General features: G+C 52.4%; 1 protein-coding gene and 1 long non-coding RNA gene across 6 annotated transcripts in view; one reads left to right on the top strand and one right to left on the bottom strand.

Moving 5' to 3' along the window:
- SYS1 (SYS1 golgi trafficking protein) overlaps positions 1 to 10742 on the bottom strand; it is a 31353-nt gene extending 20611 nt beyond the window's left edge. The window contains exons 1-4 of one of the 5 annotated variants that reach the window (XM_001500614.7): positions 10023 to 10742; positions 9569 to 9807; positions 7638 to 7705; positions 5204 to 6432 (exon numbers count right to left, since the gene is read on the bottom strand). In XM_001500614.7, coding sequence (XP_001500664.3) covers positions 6192 to 6432; positions 7638 to 7705; positions 9569 to 9730 — 471 coding nt within the window. In that variant the 5' untranslated portion in view covers positions 9731 to 9807; positions 10023 to 10742 and the 3' untranslated portion in view covers positions 5204 to 6191. Of the gene's footprint in view, positions 1 to 5203; positions 6614 to 7637; positions 7706 to 9568; positions 9808 to 10022 lie in introns of those variants that run through there. The other 4 variants (XM_014735179.3, XM_070247143.1, XM_023626625.2 and 1 more) reach the window with 4 other exon arrangements.
- On the top strand, positions 219 to 3771 carry LOC138920079 (uncharacterized). The gene is made up of 3 exons (XR_011430737.1): positions 219 to 390; positions 709 to 965; positions 3130 to 3771. It is a non-coding gene; the product is annotated as an uncharacterized lncRNA (long non-coding RNA).
- Positions 10743 to 11050: the final 308 nt, after the last annotated feature.

Genomic DNA, 11050 nt, shown 5'->3' with positions numbered 1-11050 from the left:
GCGGAGGTGGGGAGGGAGAATGTGCATCACGACTTCAGCCTTCTTCCACCTCATCCCCAGGCCCCTAAGGTCAGTCCAGAGCCCAGAATAAGGAATCCAGCGACCGGTACCCCTCCCCCACCTCCGCGAGCTGGCCTCTGGAGTGGTGCACTTTATGAAGTCACGGTGGTGGGGGGGGAGGGGGCATTTGTCGGGTGCTTCCTGGTGCCAGGTGCCTCACAATATCCCTGCTAGCCAAGAAGACGAGGAAACCGCGGCGCCGAACCGGCAAGTGACCTGCCCAGGCTCACACAGCTAGGAAGTGGCGCAGCAAGAACTCCTGATATAGGTCTCCTGGCTGCTCCCCGTTCCAGTTTCCGAAGGAAAGAAAAAGACGCAACGGGGCATCGGGTCCGTCATGCACCGGCATTGCGACCTGATTAGCGCAGGGCCAGGTGTCAGTAAACGGATGTCCGCTGGGCCTCGAAATGTACCCCACCTGGGTCAGGAAAGCACCGAGTCAGGCGGAGAGTTGGTACTGCGTCCCTACTGCTCCCGTGTGACATGACACGTGCCACCCTCCAACCCTAAGCCCTGGTCAACCCCAACCGGTCGGGGTCACTCTCAGTCCGTAGGAGCCATAGGACCCCAAACATGCAGTTGAGAAAGGAAAACCCGGGGAGCGCGGGCGTTCTCCGGACGAAGACTATAATCCTCCGTATTCCCCAGGAGCGGGCTGCGCGGAGTGGGCGCCCTCGGGAACGCAGCGGAGCCTTCGAGGGCGCAGAGCCCCCAGCCCCGCCCCCGGACGGAGCTAGGGCAGCGATGGAGATCGCCAGATTGGGAGAGAGGGATTGGAGGGGCTGCCTTTGAACCCGCCCGCTCGCACCCCTCCTCCCCACTGGCGCTCAGCACCGTGACTGGGCATCCGGGGCACTGGCGCCGGCAGAAAACGGAACGCGTTTCCTCCGGGGCGGCGCGGACGGGTGAGCGGGGCCCCGGCGTGGGACTGCTCTGCGCGGCCCTGCTCAGCGTCGGTGAGGCTGCCGGGCCTCCGCGGCGCGCCCCCCTGCTCCCCCGCCGGCCGGCGTCCTGGCGCTGCGCCCCCAGCCCTACTCGGCATCCCTCCGCCCCCGCCACGTCCCGCGCAACCTCCAACCCAGTGCCCTCCGCTTCAAGCTGTCTTCCAGTTCAGCTTGCACCCCAGCCCATGTCCTGAGCAGTTTCCATTTCAGTTCCCTTGCTGAACGTCATCCGTCTCATAACCTTCAGTAACCTCTACTCGGTCTTTCGTCTCAGACGCCTTCCATTCCATCAACGCGCGCGTGAACTCCTGGCCTGCACACTATCAGTGGCGGTTAGAACAGCGCGCTCCCAAGCCAAATCCCAAACCCTGTCGGGGGCCCCGCCCCACTAGTCTTCGTGGGAGCTGCCCAGGGAGCCCCAAATGGGGGCTGGAAAGGCGTGGGCCTGGGGGAGACTGGCAACTTCCCGCTGTGCCCCATAGGGAGCCAGAGCCCGCCAGGCTGCCCGCTGGTAATGCCATCAAGGAGCCGTGTGCCTGTGTGCCTAGGCTGGGACCCAGCATAGCCAGGGCGCCCGTGCACTCCTTCCAGCTTTATTCCCACCGGCACTGGCACTTGGGCCTTGAGCAACCTGCCTCCCACAATCGCAAGATTGGGGTCTCCCTGCTACCACACTCCGTTTGTTTAACCACCTCAATCTGAGGCTCCCTCTTGTGGGCTCAGTTAGATCCTGATTTGGGGGGGAGGCTGAGCGGATCTCACGGATCAGAAACCACCCTGGAAATGGCTCCCTAACAGTCAGCTGGGGGAAAAATTAACTTTAAAGGATTTGAATGAGTGACTTTTAACAAGTCACGTGACCTCTCTGAGACTATTTCATCTGTTTATAAAGCAGGGATACTAATATCCATTCCAGAGGGCTTTGAGTAAACCAGGTTTGATGTAGGTGAAGCCAGTTTGTGGGGTGCTGAACAAATGTTTGGCCTTTTTCCATGCCCGTTCCCTGGCCCTGCACCATAAGAAAGCCCCAGGCCAGTACTGGCCCTGTTTCTCAATTATGAGCAGCTGCCTAATTACCTACCTTTAAAGAACTAGTTGCTTGTTAAAAAGCCAGTCTTATGTTCATGTTCACAACCTTTTGCTAAAATGGCATCCAAGAGAGAGACAGACTGGTCTCTCCCCCATCTGGATCTTGTCCCTCAAACATGACTGGAACATGGAAAACGGATGAGGCTTTCGGGGCAGACAGGCCTAGCTTCCTATCAGCTGTGTGATGTTAGGGAAAGCTGTTTGCTCCTAATCCTCAGTTTGTCTGCAAAATGGAGGAAATAATGGTGCCCACCTCAGTGGATCAAGTAAGAATATACATACATTACTTTGCAGCACACGGCACATAGGAACTCAAAACTTGGTGGCTGTACCGAGATCACGGGCAATCATGTCCCCCATCTAACAGTTGAAAACACTGAGGCTCAGAAGAAAGGTGTCTCCTCTGTAAAACGGGGGGTGGGGGGGAGATTGGTCGCCCAATAACTACAACTGCTTGAGCCAGCCCGGATGGCCTAGTGGTTAGAGTTCGCTGTGCTCTGCTTCAGTGGCCTGGGTTTGGTTCCCAGGTGAGGAACTATCCCACTTGTCCGTCAGTAGCCATGCTGTGGCAGCAGCTCACAAAGAAGAACTAGAAGGACCTACAACAAGCATATACAACTATGTACTGGGGCTTTGGGGAGGGAAAAAGAAACTTAAAAAAAATAAATACATAACTACAACTGCTTAGATTTACGGGTCACTTCCTGTGTGCCAGGCACAGTGCTAGGTGCTTTACACGTGACATCTCACCGAATCCTCACAACCACCCAGGGAAGAACTACCATCCTCATTTCACAAACGAGGACACCAAGGTAGGAGAGGTTAAGTATCTTATCCAAAGTCTCACAGCTGGTAGCGGGACTGCAGGACCTCACCCTACGCTCTGCTGCAGCTCTCCAAAGCCTTCTAGCATCGGACCCCTAGGATCCCCAGTGACCGGCCCAGGGAGTGGAAGAACAGGAACTAAAACTCTCGGCTCCCTCTACCCACTCTTCTCTCAATACTGTTTTTGCCCCCCTTTGCTACTTTCCTACAGAAACCCTCAAGCAAGACGGTGGCTTTTAATTCCCTCTCCACAGAGGGCCTCTCTTGGGACCTTCATCCACTCCTACAACCCCTGCCTCTGAGGCTCTGTGGTCCCTGGGCTACAGATACAGGGAGGAGTTCCACACCTGCGCACTGACTGCCCTCTGGGACTGCCAAGAGGAAGCTCTCCTGATCTGAGAGTTTTTGAGGAAAAAGCCTACGAAATTCTGCTTCCAGGGGAGCCTGTTTGAGCCGTGTACACCCCAGGACTCAGGGGGACCTGGAGCTTCCCACTCTGCCCCCTGGTGTCTGCTGGCTGCCATCCTGGACCCCGTTTGGCTCTGATCTGGACAGGGCTGCCTAGAACTAGGGGTTAGAGGCACCCTGTGAGCTAGACATCCCTTTCTCCTTTCCTGTCCTCCGTCCAGGTTACAGACTATCCTGAGCCCCAGCTGTGCAATAGTCTCCACTTCTCCTCCTATTGGTCCAATTTCAGGCAGTGGGTGGGATGAAGGAAGGTCTAGGCTTCAGACTCATAGAAAGTCAAGAGACACACCAACTCAGTGGTAGGATGGAGGTAACTTTCTGATCTAGGTACTGTCCTTTATGCTTTGGAAATAAAAACATTCCTTACATTCCTATGTTCACTTGGAAATCTGTGGCCCTATTTAATGTACCATGTATCAGTTTTTCTGAGAAAGCCAGTAACGTTTATAAAGCACCATACATCCTTAGTATTTAAAACAATACAATAGGATGAGAACGTATAGAGCGCAGATTGTTTAACCAATAAGAACTCAGACATCCTTAACTATTAATGTCTTCTGAATGAGTTTGTTAATGTCATGACTGGAGCCCAAATCCTGGCTCTGCCAGCTCCTAACATGGAACCTTGGGCAAGTTTCTTAGTTTCCGCATCTGTGAAATACAGCTGATATTCCCTACTTCAGAGGGTGGTTGTGAAGATGAAGTGAGGAAGTGGACATAAAGCATTTGGCCCACTGCTGGACATCTATTTATTAAGCAGTCAGTAGATGTTATTACTAAAATGACAAACATGTCACTGCTATCGCCCAGTTCTCTCTGGAACTTGCCTCTAGACACTGCTTTTATTGTTACTTTAGAAATCATAAAAAATCTCATTAAGATAATTTTTTCTAGCTCCAACTGTCATTCAGCTCAGTCACTATATTACTGAAAAAAAAATTTGGCTTCCCTGACTTTTGGCAGTTTCCTGAAAATCAAATTAACACTCGAGGGGCAGAGATTTGTCATCAGAGAAGACAGGCACAACAGGCACGAGCCCTTGAAGGAAACTCCCAAGGAGATGTGCCAACCAGCTGGAGCAGCCACCACCGCAGCTGACCAGGGGAGACGGCAGCCACATGATGCGAGTCCTCTGATGCCTTTCTCAAAATTAGTCACATGTCTTCAGGGTTTGTGGTGTCTGGGGGAAATCCACACACCCAGGAGGAGCCATCTCAGCTGGTCTTACCTCCTGGACTTGGCAGCCAGGATTAGTCCCATTAACAAGCTGCTTCCTTCCAGTTTGGCCAGAGCACCCCGAGTTACTGAGGTGTCTCACCCAGCACTTTCCCAGTCTCTGCCCAGGCATGTTCCCTCTTAAACCTTCATCCTGTCAGCCTCAACTCCCTACTCTGCAGGGCTGGGAGCCAGGAAGCTAGAAAGGCTTCATGAGGAGAGAGCAAAACTCCCCGTCTGTGTGTCCCTAACATTGACAGCTGAAAACTGACAGCTCTCTTGGGCAGGATCCAAAGAGGAATACCATGGTTTCCATGCAGAAGTGGGTCTAGACCAGTGTGTTCCACCAGGCACGTTCAGAAGTCACCAGCAAATGGGGAAGGAATCCTGAGAGTCGTGGTGGTTCACCAAGATGTCAAACAGGAGGCTGTAGGTGGAGGGGGTGGGAGTCCCCTGTAACTTTGCATTTTAACCAAATGGAGGAATAACCTGGGGTTCAGGAAAGGAGACAGTGGCCTAGCAATTCTTGATAGCTCCCTTGCCTAGCTGCTCTGATCTCTCACAGTTCCAACCATGGCATTACAAAGCAAGTCGAGGCAGAATCATGGAAAATACTGTATTTATATACATAGGAAGGACAGCTGCAAGCCCCTCACAGAGGACACTCCACCCCAAAGAAAAATCTTAGCAGCAAATTCCTATCTCCCTTGACACTACCAGAGCAGGTTGAGCTGGAAGGCTGGGCTTCCTGTCTCTGGGCACCCATCATACCCTTCCTGTTACAGAATTCCAAATAAGGCAGGAAAAAGGAACTACTGCCAGAACCGAGGTCCAGTGGGAGCTGGGGTGTCTGATCATTCCTAGAGAATGGGCAGTGACTCTATCATGAGGGTCAGGGTGGGGGCGATGCTGAGACTCCTCTCGGGGTCCTAAGGCTGGCCTTGTTGAAAGCTGGCAACAGGGTGGGAACTCAGTAGAGAACTGGAAGAAAGTCGGTCATGGGTTCATGGGTGCACGTGCACAGGCATGTAGCGGGCCACAGGTTGTGCATTTTCCTTGTGCTTGATGCCTCCATCTGCCATCCTCTCCCTGACAGCAGCTGAATATTTTGTACCTACAGTTCTTTCTGTGGCTATGGATCCAGAAACCAAGTGTTTCTCCAAACAGAATAGCTGCGGTTCAGCAACACGGCAAAGGGAGCAGCTGTCCCAGGGAGGTAAGACAGATGACTAGAAGAGTGGTTTGCTCCAATCAGATATCCTTGATTTTTTTCTTTTTTAAAATAACAGGCTGGTGATACATATGGTGGCTCAAGAGTGACATGGTTCCAATTCTGTTATTACCCTGAAAGAGGTCCCCTTGCTGACCTCCCAGATACCAAGGCTTCAGCAGTCAGAGGCCATTCTTGCAGCTGTGACCCTGACTGCTACCTGCCTTCTTGACGGGGCCTCACTATCTCTCCCACACCAACGGAGACTTCACATTTCCAGGGTTCCTCTCAGCCTGGGCTGGACCTCATCTGGAGGGTCTAAGCAGCCCAAGGTGTTGGGGGTGGCCAAGTGCCCAGCAGGGTGTCCAAAGGACCCAATTCTAGACATTGGATTTAGGGGCTGAGTTGAGGGGGATTTCCTTGAGCTCCGTCCGCATGCACAGGTACTCCCCGATGACAGCCATGAGTGCAATGCACACGATTTGGACCAGCCACCAGGTCAGCGCCGAGGGGAAACGGGAGCTGTAGAACCAGCAGCCCAGGAGGTGAAAGAAATGGACAGTGACAGTGAAATCCAGACACTGCTTCCCTCGTCGGATGAAGTACAGCAAGCCCAGGGCACTGTGGGGAGAGGACAGCAGTGAGTTGTCACTGGGTTGTCCTGGCCTTAGGTTATTTCGGGGAATGGGGACAAGCAGGATGACAGCATAGTGGTCAGAAGCAAGCGAGATAAGTGTGAAGCAAGAATTCCATTATTAGATGCCTAGAAGAACCTGACAGGTAATGTTGAGAGTGAATCAGCCTGGGGAGAAGAAAAACAGACTATGAGCTTGATAAATGGCAACCGTCACTCAGGGGGACCCTAGGGATCAGGGGGGATTGTGGCGCCCTGAAGCACACATGTTCCATCTACAGAGGGGACAACAGTTACTTGCAGCTGGGCAAATCATCAGGCTAGAAGGTTGGCCTGGAATCAATCATCTTCCCATTTTTCACGAGAAACCAGAAATCTGGATTTTTTATATAAAATACCCTGATTTTCAACTAAGTGAGAAAATTTTTTGAACACCATGCATGGGCTGACCACTATGTAAGCCAAAGAGAATGTATCTGGGACACAAATTTAGGTCAAAGTCAGTCCACCAGTTTTCAGCCTCCAGTGTAAGGTCAAGAACAGTAACATGCAAGGCACTGCTCTAAGGACTTCCTGTGAATTAGCTCATTTAATCCTTACAACCATGAAATGGATAATATTATCATCTCACTTTACTCACGAGGAAACTGGGGCTTAGACAGATTAACTTGTCCACGGTCACGACTAGTGGTAAAGCTGAGATTCAAAGCCAAGTGAGTCTGCCTCCGGAGCCTGAGCTCTTACTCACTATGCTACACTGCCTCTTAAGAGACAGGCAACGGTCATGAGATCTTAGAGGGTACCGAGTGAAACCCTGTGTACAGATGAGGAGCCTGAGGCCCAGAGAGGGGGAAAGTAACCTGGCCAATGGCACAGGGACCAAGAATAGAACCCAGTTCTCCTGACTTTCAGTCCAACCGTTTCCTCACCTCGTCCCACATCAAGGAGGTGATCTGAGATGGAAGCTGTCCCACACGCAGCATGCACAGAGTGACATCAGAGCTTTCCAGCTAAGTCAAAACCACAATGGAAGGAGCTCTATGATGGAGCCAGTCCCAGAACTGGCCTCTGCCGCCCACTTTAGTCCACCACTCCCCAGGAACAAGTGCCACCCTGTCTCATGTCCAAATGTAGGAAGTTAGTGTCAGTGCTAAGACCCCAAAAGCTGGATGGCAAAACTGGTGATACTCACCAGGTGAGGGCGTTGAGGATGAAGGACATCATGGAGAGCCGGCCTGGAGGGGTGGAGAAGCCCAGGATCTGAGGAGGAATCACAAATAGAAATAAGCTGGAGAGGTGACTTGGCAGAGCCTCCTAAGGAACAAGCATTCTTCCCAGAGCACAGAAGACAATAGCCCCCTTCATCTGTATGGCAGCCCATTTCCAGCAAGGTGCTTTCACAGACATCCATTACGGTATCTCATCGGACCCACTGCAGCAGCTAGGAAGGGATTATTATCCTCATTTTACAAAGGAGGAATGAAAACTCAGAGAAGTTAAGTAACTTGCCCAAAGTGATACAGTAAGTAAAGAGCAAGAGTAAGGTCCAGAACAGAGTTCAGCAAATTATGGCCCCAGGGGCCAGGCACCTATTTTTGTAAAAAAAAGTTTTATTGAAATACAGCCACACCTATTTGCTAGTATTGTCTACGGCTAGTACAGTGGCAAAGTTGAGTAGTTGTGACCTAAAATCTTTACTATCTCATCTTTTAAGAGACGTTTGCCAGGGGGCCGGCCCCATGGCCAAGTGGTTAAGTTCACAAGTTCCGCTTCGGTGGCCCAGGGTTTCACCCATTTGGATCCTGGGCACGGACCTAGCATTGCTTGTCAAGCCATGCTGAGGTGGTGTCCCATATACCAGAACTGAAAGGACCTACGACTAGAATATACAACTAGGTACTGGGGGAATTGGGGAGAAGAAGAAGAAAAAAAAAGATTGGCAACTGACAACAGATGTTAGCTCAGGCCCATTCTTAAAAAAAAAACAAGAAAGAAAAGATTGCCAGCCCCTGGTCTAGAATTCACGTTGTGTGCATGAGGTCGCTCTTCAACAAAGCCCAGGATTCCTCCACGCCCTTCCCAAGAGGACGGAGGCTCCTAAGAGGCTACCACTAGGCACCTGGTGGGTGTGCAACCTCCAATACTCTTGATACACTACTGTATACCAAACACCTGCACAACTTTCAGTTCACAAAAGCCTCTGACATCCATAGTCTCATATCATCCTCACAACAACCTTGTAAAGCTATGATTGTTGTTATTCTTACCTCTTTTGGGATAATAACTCGCCCAAGGGCTACACAGAGAATAAGCAGCAGGAGCAAGGATTCCATCCCACATCTCCTGGCTCCAAGAACTGTGCTGATGACCATACACCACAGGTGCCTCTCACACGCAAACACCTTTTGGGCCTCCATTACACTTTATGAAGCATGTTCACATTCAGAGGCCCCTCTGGGTCTCTTCCCATTTGGCTGAGGATTTTTCTGCCCAGTTTCCAGAGGAGGAAACAGGCTCAGAAAGGTGAAGAAACTCATCCAAAGTCCCACAGTATGTTTGGGGCTAGACTGGACACTAAGCCTTTCTGAATCCCAAGTACCAGTTCTTTGCGCTGCAGTCCATGACCTCTCTGCCACTGCTCTCATGATTTTGCAGACAGGAAAACTGAGGTTCAGAGAGGTAGCAACACTTGCCCCAGGTCACACAGCTGGTCAGTGGAACTTAAACGGAGGCCTGTCTGACTCCAGAGTCCGGGCAGTTTCCATTATACCTCTGTGAACGTTCTTTTATCCATCCCCCTCCCCAATATGGCATCTGAGAATCCAGGGCTCAGAGAAGTGAAGTCACTTTCTCAGCGTGTCAGAAGAGAGCTGTATTAGGTTGCCTGGAACGCAGGCCTATCTGTTAGAACATCCAGGCCCTTTCCTTTGTACTAACCTGCCTCTCTGTTATCAGTCATTCCATTTTATGGAGGGTCCACCTGAGGCTCAGGAAGGTGACATCGCTTTCTGGGGGCCACAAACCGAGAAGGTGGCCCAGCCAGGTCTAGAGCCCAGTAGTGTCGGACCACAAATCCCACCCGGTGAGGCCGAGACCCCGCCCGCTCCGGCCCGGGGATCTTACCTCGGCGTCGAACATCTGGTCCAGCGAGGGGCTGCTGCGCACCAGCCCGTCCACCAGCGCCAGCCACAGGCCCAGCGAGCCGTAATAGACCATCTGCATGAGGACGATCTGCGACACGATCAGCAACGGGTCCCACACGTAGCTGCGGAACTGGCCCGCCATGCCGGCCTGCGGGGCCCGGCCGCGGCCAGGGCCTGGATCAGCGCCGCCGCGCCATGGGCCCCAGGCCGCCCCGGTCCCTGCAAGACACACGTCTGCCTTCAGCCAGCGGGCCGTCACCATGGCAACGCCCCCCCCCCCGCCCGGGAGGAGGGACTGGGATGGAGGGGGCGAGCCCATTCCAGGAAGGGGGGGGGGCCGGGTGGACAGACCCATTCCCAAAGTCAGGGGAAATCCTGCTCATTCCGGCTGCTCGGTCCCCGCCCGTACTCAAGCTCCTTTGGGGTTCACTCACTGGTGACGGACTCGAGGATCGAAGCGTCCGAGGGCGGCCCACCCTCACCTGCTGGCCTCCGAAACACGGCTGACAGACACGACCATGGAGGAGAAGCCCTGCCGGCCTAGAGAGGCAAAGCGCCAGCGACGGCAGCTGCAGCGTAGGAGGGAAGCGTTTCCGGGGACGGCGGTGGAGGGGCGGGGCTGAGACTGCGCAGGCGTAGTGGGTGCAATCTTCGGCTCAGCCACCTGAGCGAGGGTACCGGCCGCCGGGAAGCGAAGTGTGCACATGCGCAAAATGAAAAATGAAGGCGAACGGAAGTGAGACGCGAGAGAGGTAGAGCTTGCGTGCCCTCTAGAGGGGAATCTTGAAGAAACGGAGGGCGGCTGGGGGAGGTGGAAGAGGGGTGACCAAGGGCGAGGAAAAATGCTTGGGAATTAAGGAGGTGATAAACGTTGACTTTATTTTCAGCTTAGGTTCCCAATGTTTTCTTTCTCTTAGTTAAAGTCTGGGGTAACTCGAAATGAACCTGCCAGCTCTTCCACACATGATTTTGCCACTGTTCCCATTTTACCGATGATTAAACTAAGGGCCAGAGGAGGAAAGCAACCTCTGTGTCTCAAAGACCTAGAGATAGTGGAGTCAGGATTCGAATTCAGGTGTTGCCAACACCACAGCATCGATTTCGTGCCTACTCGGTGCTAGGAAGCTTTGGACGTGTAGGAATGAGACAGTCCCTGCCCTCAGACACAATCTAACTATATTAGAAGGCACAGTAGTGATGTTTTATAATGTGAGTATCTATTTACATTTACATATCTCTATATATTTATAATGGAAAGAAAACAGGTTCTGAAGTCGTCCCTGGGAGCAGATCCAGATTCTTGCCTGCTGCGTTGACTGTGTTCTCTCAGCCTTCTCTGAATCCAAATAGTGTGGACAGTCAGTAAATATTTGCTGAATGAGTCAAGAACAGAGAAAGGGCAACAGCAAAGTGATGAGTCACTTCATTCCAGCACCAGCAGACCAAAACTCCTCAACTTCAT

Source organism: Equus caballus, chromosome 22, assembly GCF_041296265.1.
Source record: "Equus caballus isolate H_3958 breed thoroughbred chromosome 22, TB-T2T, whole genome shotgun sequence".
Classification (NCBI taxonomy): domain Eukaryota; kingdom Metazoa; phylum Chordata; class Mammalia; order Perissodactyla; family Equidae; genus Equus; species Equus caballus.
The sequence above is the reverse complement of the archived record's forward strand: the minus strand, read 5'-3'. Positions and strand labels throughout refer to the sequence as shown.